This window comes from Rissa tridactyla, chromosome 20 (assembly GCF_028500815.1).
Source record: "Rissa tridactyla isolate bRisTri1 chromosome 20, bRisTri1.patW.cur.20221130, whole genome shotgun sequence".
NCBI lineage: Eukaryota > Metazoa > Chordata > Aves > Charadriiformes > Laridae > Rissa > Rissa tridactyla.
In genome coordinates, this window is record NC_071485.1 from 2900054 (window position 1) to 2923384 (window position 23331).

The 23331-nt window shown below is 52.6% G+C and overlaps 2 protein-coding genes across 2 annotated transcripts in view; one reads left to right on the forward strand and one right to left on the reverse strand.

The window, feature by feature from the left end:
* Positions 1-18621, reverse strand: part of LOC128919561 (rho GTPase-activating protein 25-like) — a 51046-nt gene extending 32425 nt beyond the window's left edge. The window contains exons 1-10 of the mRNA XM_054224879.1: positions 18505-18621; positions 6078-6220; positions 4978-5074; positions 4470-4567; positions 3563-3702; positions 3092-3150; positions 2264-2346; positions 1319-1406; positions 920-988; positions 125-277 (exon numbers count right to left, since the gene is read on the reverse strand). Coding sequence (XP_054080854.1) covers positions 125-277; positions 920-988; positions 1319-1406; positions 2264-2346; positions 3092-3150; positions 3563-3702; positions 4470-4567; positions 4978-5074; positions 6078-6220; positions 18505-18567 — 993 coding nt within the window. The 5' untranslated portion in view covers positions 18568-18621. The remainder of the gene's footprint in view (positions 1-124; positions 278-919; positions 989-1318; positions 1407-2263; positions 2347-3091; positions 3151-3562; positions 3703-4469; positions 4568-4977; positions 5075-6077; positions 6221-18504) is intronic.
* A 643-nt stretch (positions 18622-19264) lies between these two features.
* On the forward strand, positions 19265-22484 carry PCNA (proliferating cell nuclear antigen). The gene is made up of 6 exons (XM_054180948.1): positions 19265-19569; positions 20104-20201; positions 20924-20991; positions 21172-21366; positions 21674-21797; positions 21926-22484. The coding sequence occupies exons 1-6, from the start codon at positions 19349-19351 to the stop codon at positions 22006-22008; spliced, it is 789 nt and encodes a 262-aa protein (XP_054036923.1). The 5' UTR covers positions 19265-19348; the 3' UTR covers positions 22009-22484.
* Positions 22485-23331: the final 847 nt, after the last annotated feature.

The window sequence follows — 23331 nt, forward strand, 5'->3', positions numbered from 1 at the left end:
TTTTTCCAGATGCACCATCATCCCTTGTCACGTTCCTTCAAAGACCATCAAAATACAGCCCTCTTCTCTTTTCTTAGTGTTCCTGTCCCAATAAATAAGATCCAGTAAACGGAGAGAGGCCTACCCAGCCCACCACGGACTGCAGCACCACGGGGATGTTGTACTCCTGGAGCTGGAACAGCTCGGACGGCTCACAGTCCACTGTGAAGCTGTTGGTGTCATTGTTGAACTCCACCGGACAGGTGAAGCACCGGTACCCAGACATCACGTAGGACAGCTTCAAGGAGAGAGAAAAAGAGAGGCAGCAAGAGAAAACAGGATTCATATTTTCCCCAGCAACGTGGCAGAGCCGATCTCAAGGGAAAAGGCCACTCAAGGAGACAAGGCAAGGCGGGAGCCACACTCCCAGCTCCATTAAGAAGATTATTCTCCTGAGAAGCAATAATTGGCTAAAGGCAGAGTAAGCGTTCTCATTTAGTAAGTGCATCTGTTCAGCAAGCAGCGATCAGAGCCCCGTACGCACAGGCTGCACCTTTGGGCTGAGAGGATGGAAACAAGCAGACACAGAGATCACCATAAAACCAGAGAAGAATATTCCAAGAGCGCCGAATTCCCCACCCAGCCCTTGAAACGACGCACAGCATTCATCCAACAGCAGCAGAGAGAAAACTTCAAGGATAATTATTGTAATGAACCTGTCACAGGGTCTACAGAGTTCCTCCAGGACTCTGCTCCTTCTGCAGAACCTGCACCCAGCACAACACAGCCTTGGACCAGTTCGGACCCGGGTCAGTAAGGAGAATGGGAAGTCTCTGCCAAGAGCTGGGAGAGCTGCAAACTTGACTGCTTTTTTAGACAAAACCCTGTCACCCTACGAAGGGAAAAGAGCAATGAAGTAAGCACCACGATCGCTACTTACCAGCAATCCAAACAAAACGGTGGCAAAAAATCCTCCAATAAAACCCTCCCAGGTCTTCTTTGGGGAGAGCTGCCAGAGAGAGACGGGGGTAATTACAACCTGTCCCTCTCCGCACACCGCCGCCCACCTAAGCAGCCCTTCCTCACTCGGGAATCGCTGAGGCAAATACAAATTAGTGCCAACAGCCAACAAATAAGAGTTTGGTCAGAAGCTGACACTAACGCCTCGGTCTGAAACGGTTCGTTTAACTTTACAGCCTCAAGGACTGGGATGCACACCAACTTCACACTGGAGGCTTGCTTCAGGCCCACAACGAGCCACAAAACTGAAGATGGGGGAACACAGGACTAGACCCAAAGGAAGCAAAATGTGTGTTTCGTCCACCAAAGTGTTACAAACCTTGATGAGCGGCGTGCGGCCGAAGAAGAACCCAAACATGTACGCCATGATGTCGTTGCAGATCACACAGGAGATCGGGACGATGAACCTAGATGGGAGAAGAATCAAACCGTTGGAAAGTGCCAAGGTCCGACAACTCCAAGACTTAAATAAATGAGCAGCTGCTTCACAAGATGCTTAGCAGTGCCATCACATCAACGCCTCCCCCTCCAACGCAATGCCAGGAGCCACCACTTGAAGCTCCTAGGGAAACCTGGGGGGTCGCTCCAGTGCTCTGGGCTAAAAATCAGGTCGGGTCCCCACAACGGCCTGGTTTAAGCACATTTTCTTTTGCCACACGTGACGTGCTGTTAGACGGTCACCTCCTTTCCCCCAGGAGAGGGTGCGTTGTAGCTGTAAGCAGGCGGCTCCCAAAGCACTCGGGGCTGGTTGTGGCACGCAGAGGAACACGCGACCCTAAAGCGGCCACAATTAGTTCCTGCTCTTGGGAAGGTCACCAAAGGGGCTTCCCCTCTGCACAGCAGCTGGATTAAGGCGGCAGGTTGTAATCTCCTTCCTTTCGCAGTGCGGCTTTTTCCATTTTGCTAACAGCATTGCCCCAAATCAAGTGCCGAGCAGCACTTTCCCATCCATTTGCTAGAGGCGGGTAGAAAGAGAAAGCATCTAGACAGGCCTGACGCTGCCTGAAAGGTCCCTGCACCCCACCACGATTTCCAGATGCTTCTTTACAACAACTCCTTGTACTGCTCAAGTAGAACAGAGCAAGTTCTAAGTCGCTGAGGTATCACTCAATCTTTTGCTTTTCTATTCTGAAGAGGTTAGGCCCTCCCAGGAAGCACCTTCTCCTTGGCCATTTGTTTTTTAAAAGAACAGTTTTAACTCAAAACACGGTCATTCGTTTCAGGCTGCAGAAATCAAAGCGACTCAGAACACACGGCAACTCACCATATCATTCCTTCAAACAGGTTGTGAATGATGAGGTGCGACTGGGTAACAACAATTAGCAACGTCACGTGGGTCCATCCAAACTGGAAGAGAAGACAGCACGCAGTCCAGCCTGCCTAAAGACACTGCCCGTACGCAGCGCTGGCAGACATCAGATGCTGTTCGATACCTCTCAGACACAGAATGGCTCATGCAAATGTGCATTTCTAGCATGCACCTTCACCACGACAAACACCAAGAGCCACAGGAACAGTCACCTGTAAAATTGATGGGCACGTTCTTCAGCTCGAGCCCAGCGGTGACCTTCATTGGGAAGCCTTCTGCTGGACCAAACGCTCTTTAGCCCACCCCTATCCCTACCACACTGACTACACAAAAAGAGGAGAAGACTGCTAGATACCCAGGCCATATCCCTGCGTGCTGAATATACTGGAAAGCGAAACTAGCTGTGCCGATGGTCAAACAGGAGCAATGCCTTCCTGACGTTTGGGAAAAGGGGGACATAGCCAATTAACCCTGGTGGCCATCTACCCTCAGCACAAGAGTCAAGTAGCCTCGTGCAGTCCTCTCAGCTTGCAGCAAGTTTCTTAACAGCATCCACAAGCGCAGAGAGAAGAGAATACATGTTTGCAGGGAAGTCTGGTCAGAGCCAGATTCCGAAAAATACAGTCTGCTCACGGGAACTTTTCTTCCAGGCAGTGTTACAATGCACAGCCAGCACAGAAGCATCTACTGACACGTATTCCTCTACACGCCAACTTCGAGCAGCCCACACTACTCATTCTTCTGCCTCCAGCAGGAGCTGCCAGGCCCAGCATTTAACCTTACCATGTAGAACTGGAGGCGATAGTGTTTCTTCACCAGACTCAAGACGAACATGCAGAAACCTATGAGAGACAGAAGAAAAGTAAATGGTGGGAATGTACCTTCAACAATAAGAAATACTGTTTCGCCATGACTTTGCACAGCTCCTCAGGAGTCTGAGTAAAGCAGTAATGCAGAGTGGGAAAACGCGCTACTTTGGAAGTCACAAAATATCGTTGCCTACAAGTAACCCTTGGACAGATGAACAATCAAGCCTGGCTGTCCCATACCGGTTGCGGAATTTTCTTCTACAGAGCCTCATGTAGGAGATTTGCCACCACTACTCTAACCATGCAGCCAAGTTACAGCATCACTGAGCAGCGGAGATAATTCACTACGGAGACTGCATTGGATACAATACTCAGGACAAGAGTAGCTCAAGATTTCTCCCCACCAGCCCAGAGAAGATTAACCAACAGAAAATGTGGTCTCTACCTGTCAAGTATAGGGTGAAAGAAATGAAGCGGTGGTATTTGCTGAGAATTCGCAGGGGCTCCTCTCTCTGAACCAGGGTGAAGAAATAATCTGTCACAGTCTCACCATAGAAAAAGTAGTTTACGCAGAGCAGGAAGTACCTGGGAAGGATGCAGATGCTCGTTAGCAGGACCCTTAAAAGGCTTCTGGACAAACGCAGAATGTGACTGATCCCTAAGGTCTTCACATTGCTCTAGTACACTGCAAACGGGCTAACTTCAAGGGATGGCCAGGACTTTATTTCCCCTAGTTTAGAAACGTCACCTTCATTTACAGAGGTGGCTGCATCACTCAGTGCTCCCCTTTGTGACGGATCAACCGTTGGGGTTTGGTTTTGGCCTTCTCATGCACAAAGACTTTCTGCCTTTAGGTGGCACTCCTCAGCAGGCCTCTGCGAGCTTGTGCATGCTAAAAGCACCTGCTCTGTACCTTCTGAAAGCCCTGCTCCTGCCCGCTCCCCAGCCCTTAGGTCCCAATGTCCAGCCCTGCTTCACAACCACCCAAAAAAATCCCATCCCACCCAGGCAGCCATGCCCATCTCTAAGTGGTGACGCCTGTCAATGGTGTCCCTTGCACAGATCATGGCACTCAAATCTCTGTGCACTTCGTTAACAACAGGACAAACGTTATCAATACAGGCTCTTTCAAGATATTGATCTATCAAGATCTGGGGGGGCTTTTCCTTTACAAGAGCTGCTAACGCATGACCCTGGTCAACACACGGCGATCCCGGGGTCTCTGGCTTGGAGGTAGCCAGATGATTCTCTTGCTGACAGTCCGCAGCAAGATGAAGCGTTACCGCTGCACATAAGCCGGGGACGAGGAGCGGGGATGGGGAGCGGGGATGGGTAGCAGCCCCCTTACTCACCAGCTGAGCGTCCTGAACCAGGGCAGGTCATACGAGTGGTACACGTTGTAGCCAATTGTGATAATCTCATGGAAACATTTGATCTGGACACACATCACCTGCACAAAAAGACACCCAGAAGCTGTAATACACATTGGTTAAACGTCCCTTTCCTCAAGGAGATAAAAAAACATGCGTGTTCAGAGCAAAAGATAGTTTAGCAGTTGCTGTCAGTCTGGCAGGAGTCTCCTCATCCAACATGGGAAGCTCACCATGTTGTTTTTCCCTCCCCTTTCCTCCGCAGGAGGTTTCTAACAACCTCTTGTATCAGTTTGAATTGCAGCCCAATGCTAGCGCCAGGGCAGGCGGGCACAGATTCCTTCCAGGTTTCCTCCGCGCAGAGAGAAATCCAGCAAGGTGAATAAAGACCTCCGAAATACGAGGCTCCGAGCTGCCCACCCCAACAATCATCCCGGCCACCTTCCCCCTTATCGCTGTGAACGTGAAGGCATCTCTCTGGAGCACTTACTATCGTCATTAAGACCATGGGTCCCAAGTAGATGATGATGAAGAAGAAGGTGATCATCGCCAGCGTGAGGATGCCTCTCACCCACCAATTCTTCCATCTAGGCCACAGAGAAGGAAAGACGTTAGAGAAAGTGAAAACCAAGCAAGGACGCAGGACTGCACTTCTGCTCTCTGCACATCACAGGAAGGAAACTGAGCCCTGGAAACCCTAAGGTTCCTTTTGGGGCTGCAGAGAGACCCTGATCCACTGACGAAGGCCTGGTTGCAGCAGCTGCAAGGCTACGGCTCCGCTCAGTCTTCCCTGCTATGAACTTTACTAAATGCAGAAGACAATAGCCAGGTGTAGAGCACCTCCAAAGGGCACTGAAGCAGGACAGGAGAGCATCTGCTCCTGTTCTACTACACGTTTCCCACACCTTGGACAAGCTGCAGGATAAGTTCAAATAAAATGGGGACCATTACCCCTCTCTGCACTCCTTCTGAAAAGGAGACACGGGCCCTGGCGTCTTGTACCCTCGCTACTCTCCAACAGATCCCGCCTTGAGCCTCTCCCATCCTCACAACGCATCCAGGAGAGACGCTTTCTCCCATGATAGGAACAAGATGCTTTTTCCCCAAAGCAGTGTGTAGAAAACATTCCCAGTTTGTTCTTAAATCTTCTCCCTATCAGCATGCTTTCCTCAGGCATTCCTGCAGAAGTCGGTCAACACCAAGTCGTTAAAAACCAGGGCAGATGAAGACTTTGGTGAGTCAAAGTGAAACGCAACGTCTTCTGCCCCACCCGGGCCTCTTCTCACCTGCCAAGACCGAGCCCGCGGCGAGGCAGCCCTCCCGCAGCCCCCCCCACCACCGGTGCTCTCCCACGCACAGCAGCCCCGAGCGCCGCGCTCTGCTCTCCCCGCTACCATCACCCCCATCTTCTGTTTCCTGTGGCCTCGGGGGCACCTTCCTGCTGGCGCGCCAGGGAGGGAGAGCGCGGCGCTTCCGAGAGCTGCTCATTCGGCTTCCAGCCACCACCGCCATGCTGCCGGGGCTAGGAAAGCCGCGGTGAGGACGCGGGGACCCTGGCAGCAGAGGGGAACGATGCTCAGTGAGTGCTACCTTGAGGACAGGTTGGAGAGAGCTCTGTTCAGGACTTCTGGAGTGTCGTCCGATGTCGGCACCGGGGGCGATCCTCCAAATTCGGATTTGCTTTCGCTGTCTGATGCTGTCTCTCCATCCAGCTTGTTCTCAGACTCTGACTCCTACAAGTTAAAGAGAGACAAAGAGCTTCACTAGACACAGTGAAGACACTAGACACTCCGAAGAAACCCAGAGCAGCCCACGGGAAGGTAACACCAACCATCACCCTGCTTCTGCACGAGAGAAAAAGAAAATATTCTGGGCATTACATGGGGTTATACCCACAGGAAACACCACCAAGAGTTTTAGGTGACATACGTGATGGGTTTTACCCTCCATCAGTCTCTGCGGCAGCCACAGAAAAGGATCCGTCCCCTCTGAACAGGTAAAGACGCCTCGCAGTTGATTAATGAGTGTCTCCAAGTGCAGCAAGCGCGTAAGGGACACGGGCTTGTTAGCAGGAATTTTTACAAGGTCTCCCAATCCCCAGGCAGATCTCCAAGTATGCAACGCTGCCCAAATTAGACAGAAAGAAAGGCCTCCAAGTAGACAGGCTCAAGGCTTCCAGACAGACTTTTCAAGGGCTGACTTTACATGCAGGCACCAAAAATAACACGGAGCCCGTCCTCAGATAGCTGAAGAGGAAGAGCATGGCTTATCGCTCAGGCCCAACCATCCTCCCTGGCCACAGAAGAAACCTGATGTACTGGAAAGAAACGCACGTGCTTTCCCCACCCCTTGTACTGCTCCAGCACTTAGAGCAAAGTCCTGTATTTAGGGGGTAAATAAATACAGGCGAGGCAGGAGGTTACTGAAGGCTCTGCGACAGGCCAGTGGTGGAAAAAGGATTACGCGTGACCTCCTGTCTCCCAGGCAGCCCCATGCCCTCTCCCCAGCAGCAGTGCTTCCTCCGGTACACCCCCTGAATACAGAACGAATCCAAACGTCCATGTTTTGCCCCTCATTTCAGCGGCAGAGCTTCATCCTGCTCCTCAGTCCCTGAAGCAAGGAAGGAAAACGCCATTCCCTGGGGAGCGCTCGTGCATGAGGCAAAGCAGAGCCCATGTATTTGGCCTCAGACCACGGGCTATTTTAAACCTCCCGGAAAGGAGAGCGCGTTTGCAGGAAAAGCAAGGAGGGAGCCAAGCTGACAAACACTGGGAGCTCTGCAAACAAAGCGACTTCGTCCCGTCGGGCTCCCAGGCAGCGCTGCCCCGCGTTTGGAGAGGGGGGAACCCCACCAAAACAAGCACCCGCCGGAGCCGGTTCGGTGTGACCAAATCGAGGGGTATTTGTAGTTCACTGGAGCAGGAAGACTTGAGTAGCTCCCTTATTTAAAGCAGGAAAAGATAATTACTCCCCAAGGCTGCAGGCCAGGTTCATACAACAGACGAGGACAGCTAGGCACTGTCGGGTGGAGGCAGCTAAAAATACGGCGGCGTCATCAGGGAAGACTTCCGTGGACGAGCAAAGCACCAGCCATCGCACCCCGCGTCGCCTCCTCCTCGCCTTGCTCCGCACCCACTTCTTTCCATTCCCTTCACCTGGGAAGGACGAGGAAAGCACAACTGAACGCCTCTGGCAGCACTCACGTGGGTGTGGAGAGCTGGCGGAGAAACGCAACTTGCCTTTTCTTCAGCTGGTTTTCAACTGACCCGTAAAATCCACTTGTCGCTCAGACTTCAGAGAGATTTCGCGCCATTTAGCTGAGAACACAAATCTGTAAGGCAGCTGCAAAGGGCAGCAGGCGAAAAGACTGGAAGCGATAAAAGTCACTGAAGACCCTGGGTTTGGCATTCTACAGCACGGGTCAGGGGCCCTGTTCCTGAGCAGGTTTTGGGAAACGACTGTGTTTAGCTACACTCTGTTTCCCATCCCAATGCTTTCTTTATGCTTTCTCCAAGAACAGGATTCTCTGAATTATACCCCTGTGTGCAATCTACATAGCAGAGAAAAGCTTCAGCTCCAGCCTGCCCAAACTCCGTTTCTCCTTCTGGCCTTCTAGATTACGTTTAGGATACGGGGGCTTTGCTTCTCTTGTTGCGCGTTTCTAAAAAAGAAAAAATTAACGTGACCGATTCAAATCTAATGGCCAAGGAAGCGCTTAGGTACTCGCAGCAACCACCACCACCCGTATAGGCTAAAACCAAACACCTTAGGCAGAATTTCTAATGCAATCGAAGCATCCATCATCTCACGCAAGCCCCAGGCTCGCCAGCCGTGCGATACAAGGAGCAAGCATTGGAACGAGGAAGCCGATCCAAGCCAGCATCCCTGCGTTTTATTCCCCAAAGCACTGACGTTGCAGGGCGAAGTGCAAAGCAGGCAAATTATTCCTTGCCTGTAGCCCAAGTTTCACAAAGTGCTCAGAGACCAAAAGAAAGGGAAAGAGCATTGATGCCTCCCTCCCTTCCCCTCCTGGCCAAGAACACGAAGGATGAAAGCAACTGCGCAGCTCAAGAGACAGAGGAATTTGATGTTGCAACCGAGCGAATCTGACAGCTGCTGGAACGGGCAATCCCCGTCTCTGCCGCCGCCCAGCCCCTGATTTCTTGCACTGACACAACGGTGCAGCCCAATTCGTGTGAACCACATCCCCAGCGACCGGCTCCGCCGCTTTCAGCACAATGCCAACCCAAACCTGGTGCTGCAAAGTGGTTTGGTCTCCCAGAGCAGGGGCTAAGGCTCGCAGGATCAGTCCAAGGGCACCCGCATCCCGCGGTTCCCCGCTTCATCCTCAGCAGTGGGAATAGGAGAGGTTGTGCAACAGACGCGCAATACCCACAGCTCCAAGAAACATTGCCACGCTCTTTCCAGAAAGCACAAAGGCAGCAATCAAGAGGTTTGTCGAGATAAAGGGACATGGCTACGGTGCAACACCAAGTGTAGGACTCACTCCCACCACGTGTCTTGCTTGCTCAATTTAAGCCTGATGGGAAGTGGAGGCAAAACGTTTTCCCTGATGGAAGATGGAAGAAATCAGCAGTCCAAGTGAGGGCTAGCATACATTTTGACATCTTCATCTTGAAAACAACTGAGCAGCGTCGGGAATCAGCTCTTCTCCCTACTTAGATCCTTGAAACAGGCTGCTGAGATTATATAGGACATTGTGCCAGATATAGGCTATGGAGAAGACTCAGTAATTGACACTATTTTTATACCTTTTATGCAAATTGCAGCCATCAGCCTACAAATCACCAGTTTAAGCAGCTGAGCAGGGTGCCAAATAACTTGTTTAAGCCTGAGCGTGATGCACCCTGGTCTGGGTTACTTAATCCAGCTGTGGCATTGCCTCGGTCACCCCCTCCCGCACGTTACCACTGCCCCCTCGCTGCTCCTCCAACCCGTCCCCGAGGGATAATCATCAGATAGCAACGCTTCCCACAAAGCAGCTTGCAGCAGCAAGCAGAGAGCGCAAACCGGCACAGACGACAGTGAGCGACGCTCGCCGAGGGCTATTGCCGGTGAAAATTTAAGCTCATTACAGTCGGTTCTTCTGCAAAGAGCTTGTGACTGCACGGGGCGGGTTTGGGCTGTGTTAAGCCATAGCCTGCAAACAGCGTCCCGCAAGGCCAGCACCAACAGTGTTTCAGGGAAGCTGGCTCTAATCGATGGCATTCTGTCACCAATTCTGCTGCTCCGCCAAGAAATACCATCTTTCTGATGCCTCTCCTGAGCTGTTCTCTCCTATTTCCGCCCTGGTAGCAAAAGCCTGGAGAGACCCAGACTTGCAGCGAGTTAACCCACAAATCACCACTTCTCTCCTTTCCCAGCTACCGGACCATACTCCCTCCTTGAGCCTTCAACGGACCTTTTCTCAGCCCTTTTTTGGCTGTTGTTTAGGTTCTTCCTAAAATCAAAGCTATTTAGACACGGGCTGATCCTCACATCCATCTGATCACGCCTGAACCTACCATGACTTTGAGGGAGAAACTAACACCCCACAACCCTGGTACCTGAAAGCTTCAATCTTGCACCAGGGTCTCACTGAACCAGACGCTGCCCAGACAAATGAAACCTTTCAGCAATCCCACCACCTTCCACCGGTGTTCCATGCTGGGACAGAGCCAACTCCAGCTGCATTTATTCCGTATTCTCTTACCACACCTCTCCCTCGCCGATTTTTCCTGCTATTTCAGTTGTCGGTGTTCCCTCCGCCCCTCTCCTCCGGGGCAGGAGGCCAGAGCACCCGGTGCAAAGGGTGCCAGGGCGTCAGAAATCCACCTGCGTGATGCAGAGCCGGGAAACAATTAAAACCCATTAGCGAGAACAAAACAAACTTTCCCCCCGATTACGGCTGGAATCTGGCTTTATTTTCCCATTTCTTTTCCAGGGTAAGCATTAAGTCTATTAAAACACAATCAGATGCAGTAGCTTTTACTGTCTTTTGTTTACCAACATGGAGTTATTAAATTGAAGGACTTCCTTTTGTGCAAATCTGCCTGTCCAGCACCGTAGGCGAGCCCAGTGCTCCTTCTTCAATTTGCCATCTCAGTATTGGAGGCTTCTTAAAGGATCAAGGGAATAAACTAATGCAGGAATAAAATCAAGATAGCAACATGCATTTTATCCTAACCCCTTCATTTCTACACAAGTCATGACGAGAAGAAAGAGTAAAAACCCCCAGATCCCTGCGAGGTCCGTTCCTCCTGACGGATGAACCAGAGCCGACGGAGGAAAAAAGCCCAGGTGCCCACTCGCTTGTCAGACCCGTGGAATCAGTGGATCTAAGCAACATTCGTGAACAAGTATTTTATCACCCTAAAGAAAGATAACACGGAGAAATGCGTTGGCTCAGCTCTCTTTAAACAACTTAACTCCGGCAAACACGCGGTAAGAAATTTGTGCTCATGTTTTAAATGGCTTTCTCGCAGCGGACGCTGGGAGCGATCAGGTTTTTTGCCCAAGTATCCATGACACGATCTCAGTTGTCATAGAAACAAGTCAGCTGTCTCCCTGCCAAAAATTTTCTGCCCAATACGGAGATACGGTTAAGGATTGAAGGCTGGTAGATTAAATTAGTTCAAGAAATCGCGTTACTTGTGCACCTTTCTTGAGGCAAGGTGCTGTTTTATTTAGACTTCCTGCCAGATTTTAACAAAAAGCTGTGACGGAAAATGCTAATACACTGCTAATGAGAAAAATATAGTTGCTTTTTCAGGCAATAAAATCGACAGCTAGAACAACAGCGACCAACTGTACTAAAGCCTCTACTACTCTCACCTCTGAGCACATTTGCAGGACCAAGGCCAATATAATTAGTCTAATGGATGCAAACCCAGTGGCCTCGGTTATGAAAATCTTAATGTTTTTCAAAAGTGGGTTTGCTTCCTACATCCGGGAAAACCTGTCTGCTCCCTTCCCCTCTCCCCTTCTCTGCGTTACCCACACGGCACCCGCCCGTCCCCGAGGGCTGAGCCACCGCACGCAGCGCGGCCACCCAGCCCCGGCAGGTCCCCCGCGGTACAAAATCACCCCCTCGCTCCCGAATGATGGAATATTCTCTTTTAAAGGTTTACAAGCGCAGAAGGGTGAAACAAGAGAGAGACGGCTGGAGACGCCCAGGTTTCATTTGTACCAAGGTCCCAAAAAAGCACTGGCTTTTGGCAAGCGGGCACAAAGTAGCTCGTGTCCTCTTGGGCTGTGAAGTTATCTGCAGGGCAATTAAATTCAAGTTTCTCGTGTCCCCCAGTCAAGATATTGATTGTCCCCCAACCAAGCCAGCATCCAGTGGTGCCCGCTTGATCTGTTGCTCAAAAAACCAAAGATCAGTTTCCATTTTTGTTTATATGGGGCTCCCTTCCCCACCCCAAAAGAACACATCCCAGTTGAAAGCACGCACGGAAATTAGGGCATGCCTAAAAATGGAAACCATTAGCAGATAAGACCACAAAAAGCATAAATGTTTGCGGAGTGGCTGAAGTAACTGAGAAAACTCCCTTTGCCATCTCACGCTCCCGAAGCCGCCCGCTTTGTTTTGACCAGAAGCAAGCTCAGCTCGCCCGCGGGCAGCGGTGGGAGGTATGCACAGTTCGCGTTTACCCGCACGACGGTCTGATGATACGAGAGCCTGATCCCAGTGTCAGCAAATACGATTCATGCGGAGTCGCACATCCCTGTGACTCACTTGGCACAAGCTAATCCTCTGCCTGACCCCCAGCACAGCACCCGCTCCGGGGTCTGTTTATTCCAGGAAATCAAGAGGGTAAATGCATCAGGCTCCGAGTCCTTTCGAGAAGCTATTGTATACAGAAGAGCACAAAAATAGGTTGCTGGTTCTGGCATTCCCCCAGAATTTCCTACGGTCGAGAAAGGAACCTGCCTCCCCCTCTGACACATGTGATGGAGATGTTTCGGAGATAAGCTTCAGGGCTGGGCTCTCCTGGATCTAACTGCCATCGCTCTGCTGCCGTGGCATTTACCGAAGCGTCTGGCTTTGTTGTCCCTGCAGAGACAGGGAAACACATACGGAAAGAAGGAAGCAGAGCTCCTGCGCACCTCTTGGAAGGGGTGGCTGAAAGAGGCCGCGTTTCGACATTTCGATCTGTTGTTATTTGGAAGAGCCGTGAGAAACAAGAGGGAGAACAAACAGCTCTGCAGCCAGGGGTACACTATTTGCATCGGAAGGTTAGTGCAGGAAAAGTCTATTTTTGTCCTCTGAAATGAGAGCTTGCATCATGCCAAGGCTGATGGCTTCTGACCCTCAAATTCCTCTGGAGTTATACATATTTTTCCAAAACCTAATTAGAAAAAAATCTTACCAGTGTATTTAATTTGCTGACTATAAGGTGGTACCACAACCTTGTGTTCACATTTCTCTACCGGTCAATCCCGTTGGCTTTATTTGAGCTCATCAAGGAAAGGAGCCATGTAGGAGTTGGACCAGTATGTTTAGACACAATCCCGATGAACCCAAATCAGTGGTTTTCTGAAGGTACAGCTATCACCATAAACCTACATAAACCTATCGCACGAGTTGTTCTAAAAGAGAAATCTATGAATCTTCACGGTCCTCTGTAATCCTGGAAAACATAAATCAGAGAAAACTCAAGTGCAGCAGGTCACCAGGAGGGACACCTGCTGACACGGACCACGTTTTGGGGGAAAACAATAGAGCTGTTGACTGGCACAGTAATAATTTTCTGTCCCAAATTCCAGCAGACGTGTCCTGGCCAATAAAAAGAAAAGCGGCAGTATTCTCTCCTTTCAGAAAGGGCGTATGGATTTGCTTCTTCACATAAGCTGGTTTCCTAAGGGTTTTATCTCCAAGGGTAGTCTACCCCTGGTGCACATCACTGCTCATTAAAAGCAGGAGGATGAAATGGTTTTCTTGCCAGCTCATGTGTGGTATGCAGTTGATGGACAGCACAATTGGTCCTTGGCTTTTCTCCCCGCTGGGAAGAGAAACGCAAACGTCTCACCACAGCTTCCCTCTTCTCAGCCCCAAACATCCCTCCATTCACAAGAATTACTCCCCCCACCCCAGCACATCATTGCAATCACACGGCTTTGGAAGCGCGAGCAGAGACACCCCTCACGTACGGAACAGCTCATCGGAGCGCTGGGCAAGAGCGCTGGCCTCAACCTGCCACGGGGGGGTCAAAGACAGCAGGAACATCCCTCGGGAGCCGCGGATGTGCCACCACCTCCCTCCATCACCCTGCACTATCCTGACCTTACTGCACACAATTAACAAGACGCGGTCGGGAGCGAGGACAGACCGCCGGAGCAGCAATTCGGTAAGAAGCTCCCAGATCCACTAAGACCCAGCGGGAACGCTGCAGAAAACAGGTCAGCCATCTGCCTGGAGGTACCGGCGACTGCCAGACACTGCCAAGAGAGACACTCTCTCGTGCAGCCCCCTCCAGACCAGGCAGAAATAAATCATCTAGTCATCAGCTACGGAGAGGGAACAGAAGCCAGCTATGAAAATATCCAAAGGGATGAGTAACAGAAAAGCCCTGTGCACTTGGGGGGTTTCACCTGAGCACCGCGAGTCTCCGTGCTTGCTCCGTCACGCACGAGTGCCGCGTACAGCTCCCTGCGGAGCGGGACGGAGAGGACCTCGCAGCTCGAGGCGCAGGCATCCGACCCTTAACAGGACAAAGTCTTCCTGGGATCAAACTTCTCCGGCGTCGCCACGAATGAGCGAGGAAACAGGCAGTTCAAAGGAACTCCTTTGCAAAAAGGAGCAGCGGTCAAGTCGAACGCCATCCAAAGGACGCGATGAGCAGCCTGTAGCTCTTTTGGCAGCTCCAGGGCAGGCCAGCAGCTGGCGAAGGTATTAAATTTGACAGCCGGTTATAACGAGCTCCATTAGAAATGCAGTCGGTCCAATTTCTCCTTGCCACAATTAACAGTAACGGGTACCAAAGCACTCCCGTTGGCAGGCACACGGAAAGCTGAGCGTCGAACGGCAGGGAAGGCCGAAATGTATTCTCACATGAGACCTGAGACTGCTAGCCTCTATCAAGAATAATGGCGGCTCACGCTTCAGCAGAAGCCAAGCAAACTGATGCTTGGTATCAAGCCTCAAATAATATTAAGAGTTATTAAAAACAATAAGGCTTTGGGGGGGGTCTGGAAGCGGACTTGTACTTCTGCCTCTCCCAATGAAGACGAAGAGAGGCATCACTCCAATGGTTTATTGGACTTGGTCCTACGAGAACGTCATCTTGTTACCGCAAACTCCCAATAGTGGGGGCTCTCCTGTGACCTGGGGAGGAACAGGATTTGAAACTGCCTAAACCTTCTGAGCGCCTGCACCGTCATTTCTCTGCGTCCTGCACCTCTCCCACGCTCAACGCCAAAATCGGAGCTGCTGCATCCTTTCCCGCGCGCACCAGGCAGCCGTTCACCTCCACCCCTCGCCCTCCCAAGCAGCCCTAAGGGACAGTCACTTGTCAGCGCCAGCGTTCAAACGCCCGGCATTCACTTAGCTCAGCATCTTCGAGGCGCTTTAGATCACTAGGGAAGTCTCGCAAAATGCCTGGGAGCACAAGAAATCACAAGGCTCGGAAGCCAGAGCCTTTCACTTTTCGTACCACGCGATACAGACGTAGCCAGATTAAAAGTCACACCATCAGTCCACAGCAAAACCGGGCCGGAAAGAACAAGAATCCTCATCATCGAACCCTTCACAAGTACAGAAACATTTCACCCTTGCTCACTTCACGCCTGCTCTTCAAGGCCTCGTATCAGCGACGCAACGCTCCTGCCGTTGCCGTCACCCCTCTTCCCGTCAGAAATGAGGGTGCCCGGCTGCGGTGGGTGCAATGAGGTGCCCAGCGCTGCACGGTGCAAAAACCCACCCGCACGGGCCATCGCACAGAAATGCCTGCCAGCACGGCGGCTGCAGGGACCACTTGCATTTGCTCTTGCAGCTGCCACCTCTCCTAAAAGGGACGGTATTTTCCAGCAAGACACTGGCTGCCAGTGACAAAGGGGTCGGCACACAAAGCCACAAGTGATGTAGGGGTGTGACGTGCAGCCCAGATAAGCCTGCCCAGAGAGACCTGCCCTCCTCTCCTTCCCTGGGACTAGGCCACGGGATGTCTGAGACCCCCCCCCGATTTCAGACAATGTCCTAGCAAAAGGCTGGAAAAGGAAAGAACCCGCCGTCCTCACACCAAGTACAAACCACTGCTGAGAAATGATCTTAAAATCCCACTAAACCAGCAGAAATGTTCGGAAGCGCTGCACTCATCGTGAAACAATTTTCTTTCTCACTTCCCTTGTTCTCGTTGGCAGCTGGAAGAGAAAATGTGATTTAATGGGATGCACAGAACCCAGGAGAGAAGGCATTGACCTCTGGTTTTAGATAATGAGTCTATAAAGCAAAGGAACGAGCCTATAAAGAACGGGATCTGTAAGGCAGCAAGAAACTAAAACTTGTATCAATCCTCTAATCTCAGATATCTCCACACTAACAGCAACAGTTAACAGCATCCACGTCCTTCGGGCTAAGAAAATGGGTACTAAGCACAAATAAGTTGGGTACCAAGCACAAGTATCAGCGCGAGTTTCCCTGTTTTTCCACTGGGGAGATCAGAGGGAGTTCACCGAGCAGAGTACACAGATGGTGCCTTGTTCCCTTTGGGACGAAGACTGTGTGTTGCACAACAGTTTTAACAGAAATCGATTTTAAAATGTTCTGGCCGGACGGTCTCAACCGAAGCAGCAGTTTCGGCTGTAAGCACTGCCCTGTGCCAGCGGGGAGGAACACATCAAAGCCGCGACACTGTGCAAGGGTTAGAGGACCAGAAAGTGAAACCAGCCTCTCGCTTTCCATTATCAAAACTGCAAAGTGGGATCAAGTACGAAACACAACTTTCCGTGCCTTATCTTAAAACCCGCCTCGATGTTTACATCTCGTTTTAACTCGTTTCCTTTAACGCACCAAGAGCTCTTCTGAGAAGACAGAAGGGTTTCCGTAGAACACAATATACATCACTAAATTATTTTTCTTGGCAAGGTGAACCGAATGACAAAGCAGAAACGGGGAACTCCCCTCTCGACAGCAATACCTGCAGGAACGCACCAGCCAGGCGGAGACCACCGATAAACAGGACACGCGCGAGCAGTTTTGCTGCGTTGGCTTTATCCTGATGTTATTGCCAGGCTCTGACAGGCATTTCCCGAGCGCTAAAAGCACAACGGCTTGATCTCAGGGGAGGCAAGAAAAATCTGCCAGCGAGGTGTGCTGCCACAGAAAGCACGACGCTGTAGGGTTTTACTAATGGCAGGATTACAGTTCCCAGGTGACCTCCTGCCAGGCTCGATTTTAACAGTTTTGGGAAATTCTCTGCCTCCCGTAACTGCTTTCTGTTGTCCAGCACCTCAGAGGAGCTCTTCTTCACTGCCTGGAAACATTTTTTCGTTTTCTTTTTTTTCTCTTGCAATTCATTTCAGCTGCTTTAGGATGAGCAGCACGACATAAATGTTCCCCCTCTCTCGTAAGGGCGCTTCAAGTCATTGACTCGAAGGTGCTATTAGAGGAGCCCTTCAGAAGGCTCATTATATGTAAAAAGCATACTTGCCTGGAGATAACAAGATTGCACTCAAAATAGCGGCCCTCTGACCTTCTTTAGGAAGGCATCACAAGTAGCTAAAGGGAGATCGCAGCTTGGCCGAGGGAGTCCGCGTACCGGTTAAGCAGTACCAGCCCTCCCAGGCTGCTGAGGGACATCTTCCAACTCCCACCAAAGTTCTGGAATCTAAAAGTCCCTGAAGATTTTCTGCTGCAAAATAAATTCCAACTGAGAACAAAAGTACTTGTCTAGAGGATAACGGCTTTGCCCTACGCGCAACAACAAGAAAACAGGAGCCATCTTACTGCTCTCTTCACAGAGGTCGGGAAATCTGGATGTCTCTCGACTTCACGTAAGCTACAAAAAAGGCAGAAGCGTCAGGTCTACGTCGAGGCAGCCCATGCTCGACGCTGTCAGCGTGGTCTGTCCCAGCTCCCCCTCGAATCTCATCCGAACAATAAACCTCCCTCAAACCTGACTGTACAGCTCCTAGCAGGCGCTACAGTGGCATGCAAAACGGCATTAAATGTGACATTTAAACTGCAAAAGACATTGCGCCTGATGATTTCACGCTTCTCTAAATCGTGTACTTCAGGCGTTAGCAGAGGGAACGTCAATATGATGCTACTACGGACAAATGGACAAGCGAGGGGTTGTTCCCAAGGTACAAACGCAGCGAAGAACCGATTTTCCCTCCAGTTTTCGCTCTCTCTGACCCTGGAAATATTATCAACAAAAGTTTTTTCTTGACTGCTTATTCTTCTTTTTCCTCTCTGGGGAGGAGGCGCAGGGGTAGAGATGACACGGGTGACAACACAACTCACGGAGTGAATGCCGACCTGGGAGCATCCCACTGGAACAGGAGAGACATTACAGGAAAACGGAGTCGGGGTTTAATTTTCATGGGTTTTCTTCGGAGAAATGCCACCGTTAAACCTCCTGAAACCACCGACGGCGACCAGGCACCCCACCGCGGGGGGGGTTACTTAGGAGACACCGAAGTCTTCCCTAAGGGGTTCGTAACCCCCACCTGATATCCCATAAGTCCAGTTTATGCCCCGATCCCACGTTCCTGGAAGGGGGATGCGGGCCCGGTTGCCCAGCGCCGGACACAGCCCCCCCCCGGCCGGGCTTCGCTCGTTCGGGTCCGGTTTTGGGGGTGTCGGGAGTAAATAAACTAAGCGCCAGGCCGCCGAGCACCGGCAGAGGCGCGGGGTGCGGGGCGGGCCGGGGGGCACAGCCGCGGCCCCGGCGGGAGGAGGCGGAGGGTCCCCCGCGCTCCGCAGGCCGCGCAGGCCCCGCGCCCCGCCGCCGCTCCCCGCGCCGCGCCGCCCCGCCGCTGCCCGGCCTCCCCCCGCCGCTCCCCCGGCGCGTACCTTCTCCTCGGGCTCCTGCGCCCCACCGGGCTCCCGGCCGAGCCGCTGCCGCAGCTCGCTCATGCCGGCGCCGCGCCCGCCGCCGCTCCGCGCCCGCCGCCGCCGCCGCCGCGACCCCCCGCCACCGCCAGGGGGCGGGTGAGGGCGGACGCGCCGCCGCCCAATCGGCGGCGCGGGATGGGCGCGGGGGGCGGGGCTTCGCCCAACGCTGGTCCCGCCCAGGTGTACCCGGATGTGCGCCCGCCGGCGCCATGATGGGTGGGCGGAAGTGCGTCGTTGCCGCCGGGGCGGAGCGGCCGCCTCGTGTCGCGATAGGGAAGGCCCCGCGCGCGGGAAGTTCACGGGCTTGGGGCAATCGCGACGGCTTTGTCGTAAAGAGGAGATTCTGGTTTTCACTCAGGCGCCGAGTTCCTGTCAGGAGAAGTCCTTACGGACAGGCCCGGCGTGCGGCACCGGCGCTGCGGTGCGGGCGGAGGACGGGCTGCGGGGGTCACAGCGGCCGCCACGCCTCAGCCGGGGCCGCCATCGCCGCACGGCCAGGCGCGACGGGGGCCCGCGCTACGGGCCGTGTGTGTAACCCGCGTGGTGATTGGCTCCCGCCTGACGAGGGGGCAGGATTAAGGGGAGGAGCGGTGCCAGGATTGGCTGGAGAGCGAGGGGACGGATCTGACATGTGAAGGTGGATAGGGGTCGGCTGAGGGAGGGACGCCGGCGATTGGCTCGGTGCGGCGGTGGGCGGGGCGGAGGAGGGTATAAAAGGGGCGCTTGGCGGGCCGTGGCGCTTGGCGATCAGTTGCGTTCCCGCGTTCGTTCCGTGCTGCCGGTCGGTGCCGCCGCTGCGAGGATGTTCGAGGCGCGGCTAGTGCAGGGCTCCGTCCTGAAGCGGGTGCTGGAGGCCCTCAAGGATCTCATCACCGAGGCCTGCTGGGACCTGGGCTCGGGCGGTATCAGCCTGCAGAGCATGGACTCCTCGCACGTCTCCCTGGTGCAGCTCACGCTGCGCTCCGAGGGCTTCGACACCTACCGCTGCGACCGCAACATCGCCATGGGCGTCAACCTCTCCAGGTGAGCCCGCCGGGGCCTCGCTGGGCTGGGGGGGCGGGCCCGGGCCTGGGCCAGAGGCGCTGCGGGGCGCGGGGCCCGCCGGGGTGAGGTGGGTGAGGGGGCGGTGGAGAGCGAGGGGTTCCCTGTGCCCTCCCCCCCCCCCCCCACGCCGGGCAGCCGCTCCGGGGGCGGGCGGGGGCCGCTCGCAGCCCCGCTGGGCCCTTCCCCCAATTCTCACAGCTTTCCGCGCCGTTTTTCGCGGCGCGCGCGCGGGGCCGTGACGTCACTGCCGGCGCGCCGTGGCGGGAAAGGCTGGCGGGAAGGCGGGGGAGAGTCGCCGCCATGGCGGGAGTTGGGGGGCGGGATCCGGGGGGGGTGCCGTGGGGGGAATACGGCGGGAGGACGGGCCCCGGCGCTGCTCTTCCCGCCCGGCTCCCGCTGAGGGCCCTGGCGGCCGCTCCCCACACGCCGTTTGCGGCCCGTAGCGGGCGGTGGGCGCGCGGCCCTGTGCCGTCTGCTCCTCATCCCCCCGGTAACCTGCCTTCCCCCCCGCAGCATGTCCAAAATACTGAAATGTGCTGGAAATGAAGATATCATAACCCTCCGAGCAGAGGACAATGCGGATACGCTGGCTCTAGTGTTTGAAGCACCAAGTGAGTGTTCGATGTTGTAGAACCACAGAATGTTGGCAGGGACCTTAAAGCCCCCCCAGTGCCACCCCCTGCCCTGGGCAGGGACACCTCCCACCAGCCCAGGTTGCTCCAAGCCCCGGCCAACCTGGCCTTGAACCCCTCCAGGGATGGGGCAGCCACAGCTTCTCTGGGCAACCTGGGCCAGGGGCTCACCCCCCTCACAGCCAAGAATTTCTTCCAGATATTTACATCTCACCTCTTCCAGTTTGAAGCCATTACTTCTCATCCTGTTACTACGTGCCCTTGTAAAAAGTCCATCCTTAGCTTTCTTCTAGGCCCCTTTTAGGGACTGGAAGGAACTAATTTGCTCCCGTGATACTTCTAGGTAGTCTTCATAAACCGTGCAGATGTGAGGGGGAAGGAAATAACAGTAAATACTCCAGAAATGGCTGGGGACACCTGATACTTACCCTATTGAAACAGCTTAGTCAGCTTGTCCGATACTGTCTTTGTAAGAGACTTTTTTCAGGCCACACACAGATGCTGTCCACGGCTGGGTTGCTGTCCTCTTACAGCCTACAAAAGGCTGGGTCACTTTCAGATTTCTAGCTCTAATTAAACGAGATGGATCTTATTGTCATAATTGAGGTGTTTTTACTTGGGGTAGGGGAAGGGGCAAAACGTTAAATTCAGGATGATAACTTCTCAGCAACGCTTGGTCAAACTGTGCTTTGTTTCTTTAGATCAGGAAAAGGTTTCTGATTACGAGATGAAGCTGATGGATCTCGATGTGGAGCAGCTTGGAATTCCAGTAAGTAGTGGCTCAAATGGCTGACTACGCTTTCTCCCATAGGAATGGGTGTTTTCCCATGTTCACATCAGATTTAAGAGTTTGAGCTTGTAAAATAACTTCCTTTGGAAAGAAAAACTCAAGTGTAGTGACTGCACCAAGCTTCTTGGTCGAAGTTTCATTATGACGCTTCCTTTGCAGGAACAAGAATATAGTTGTGTAGTGAAAATGCCTTCTGCTGAGTTCGCCCGCATCTGCAGAGATCTCAGCCACATCGGCGATGCCGTTGTCATCTCCTGCGCGAAAGACGGTGTGAAGTTTTCGGCTAACGGGGAGCTGGGAAATGGAAACATCAAACTGTCGCAGACCAGTAACGTGGATAAAGAGGAGGAAGCTGTAAGTTAAGCTTTCATGGGTGCTGTGGTGTCCTCGGTGTTGAGGTCTCTACTGATATGTCCAATTCTCTGACTTAACGGGGGTTAAAGCTGGGTGACTGGACTGTGGATTTCTCTGGTTTATAGATTAGAGTCAACAAATCGTTGCCAACTTCAGCTCCTTACCCCGGGGCCTGCGAGCAGTGCTCTGCAGAGCAGAGTGGGGAGCGGCACAGTAACTGCCTTTGCATCAGGTCTCTGAATCATTTGAGAGGCTGGAGGGAACTCGTTGCATTTACTGAGGTCTAACGAGGCTGATGGTTTCCTAGGTTACAATCGAGATGAATGAGCCAGTCCAACTGACCTTTGCCCTGAGGTACCTCAACTTTTTTACCAAAGCCACTCCTCTGTCACCCACAGTAACCCTCAGCATGTCTGCGGATGTCCCGCTTGGTGAGTAGAAGCAGCTCTCCTTGAAAACGCCCTTGTGGAATGTTGCCGCCTTAGAATTGCATTAGGAACTCTTGATCAAATGGCGTTTCTGAAGAACCTTCTGAATACTTTTTTTTTCTTTTTCCCAGTTGTGGAGTACAAGATTGCTGATATGGGACACTTAAAATACTACCTGGCCCCAAAGATTGAAGACCAACAAGATGGCTCTTAATTGGAGTAGGACTGAGGGGGAGATGCGGGCAGCTGCCTTGGAGAAGGAAGTGCTGGTGGTAGCAATTTCAGTGCGTCGGAGCATCGCCTGAGCGCTGTTAGGCATGTCGTGTAGATATCTTTGTAAATATTTTTCAACTTGCTCTTTTGCTCTACTGGTGTCATTGGAAATAGGAAACTTTGTTTTTTTCTAGGCTGTTCCTGTACTTGCAATAATCTCTTACGTAGATGCTGTCTTGAGGTGAAATGTCTTGCTCCTCTCGCCTTGTGTTACAGAAGGGGCGCGGTATTTAACTTGCAGAAAGACGACGTTGCCTTGAGTTTCACCTGTGGACCTGTAGCTGACTAGGGTTGCTGTTCAGTTATGCCACGAGTTTATTTGACCTTAACTTCGTTTATTTTTGAAGCTGATACTTTAACTGAAACTTGGAAAATGGAAATAAAGAATATAATTTCGTGGGGTTTATCCTGTTTAAATGTGGATGGAGAGTATCAGTGCTTTGTCACACTCTGCTCCTGTACCCTTAGCACCTTTTTCAAAGGAACTGCCAACAGGCAAACTTCAGCTTGGGGTTTGTTTCTTTTTTTTTTTTTTTTTTGCACTGGAGTTACCAGCTTCTGCTTTCGTTGTGGAGCTGGGCTGAAATGGAGGGGTGTGGTTACAGCGTGAAGAACTGATGGCTCCATGATGCTCTGCGCTTTAAGCGGAGGTGGTTTGAGAAATGAGTTTTCTTTCCTTAAAACGCGTTCGCTGTGGCTGATGGCAGGGCTGTCTCCAGCGGGGCGGGCTCCTGTAGCTCTCGTGGGAACCCTGCTCGGTTTGGCTCCTGCTCCTGGCGCAGTGACGCTGAGCTGCTCCCCAAGGGCTCTGCGCGTGTTGCATCCGTTGGGTGCCTGTCCCGCACCGTACGCGCCTCTGACGAGCGACTCACCTGTGCCACCAGCAATTCCTCTCTTAATGGAGGGTATTTCTGATCATCTTGTTGATGAAGATAAAAAGGTTTATGGCGTGTTTCACCCTGAAGGTTTGATCATGAAAAACAGGATTTAAGAAGTTTTCAGGCAGTTACTGGGTGGGGGGTGTTTTGGTTTTGGGGGGTTTTTTTGCACTTTATTCCTCCCAGAGAGCCATAAATCCTGACCCTCAGTCTGGAATCTGAGTGACTCCACGTGGTCACGAGTGAAGAAACCCTGAGGCAGCTCAGTGGCCTTGCTGGGGGGTGGGTAGCACTCAGGCTCCCGCGTGCTGTGGGTATCTTGGGCTTTTAGGAGGCTGCGTCCTTCCCGCTGGCCGGCAACGCAAGAGCGGCGAGCGGAAACTGCC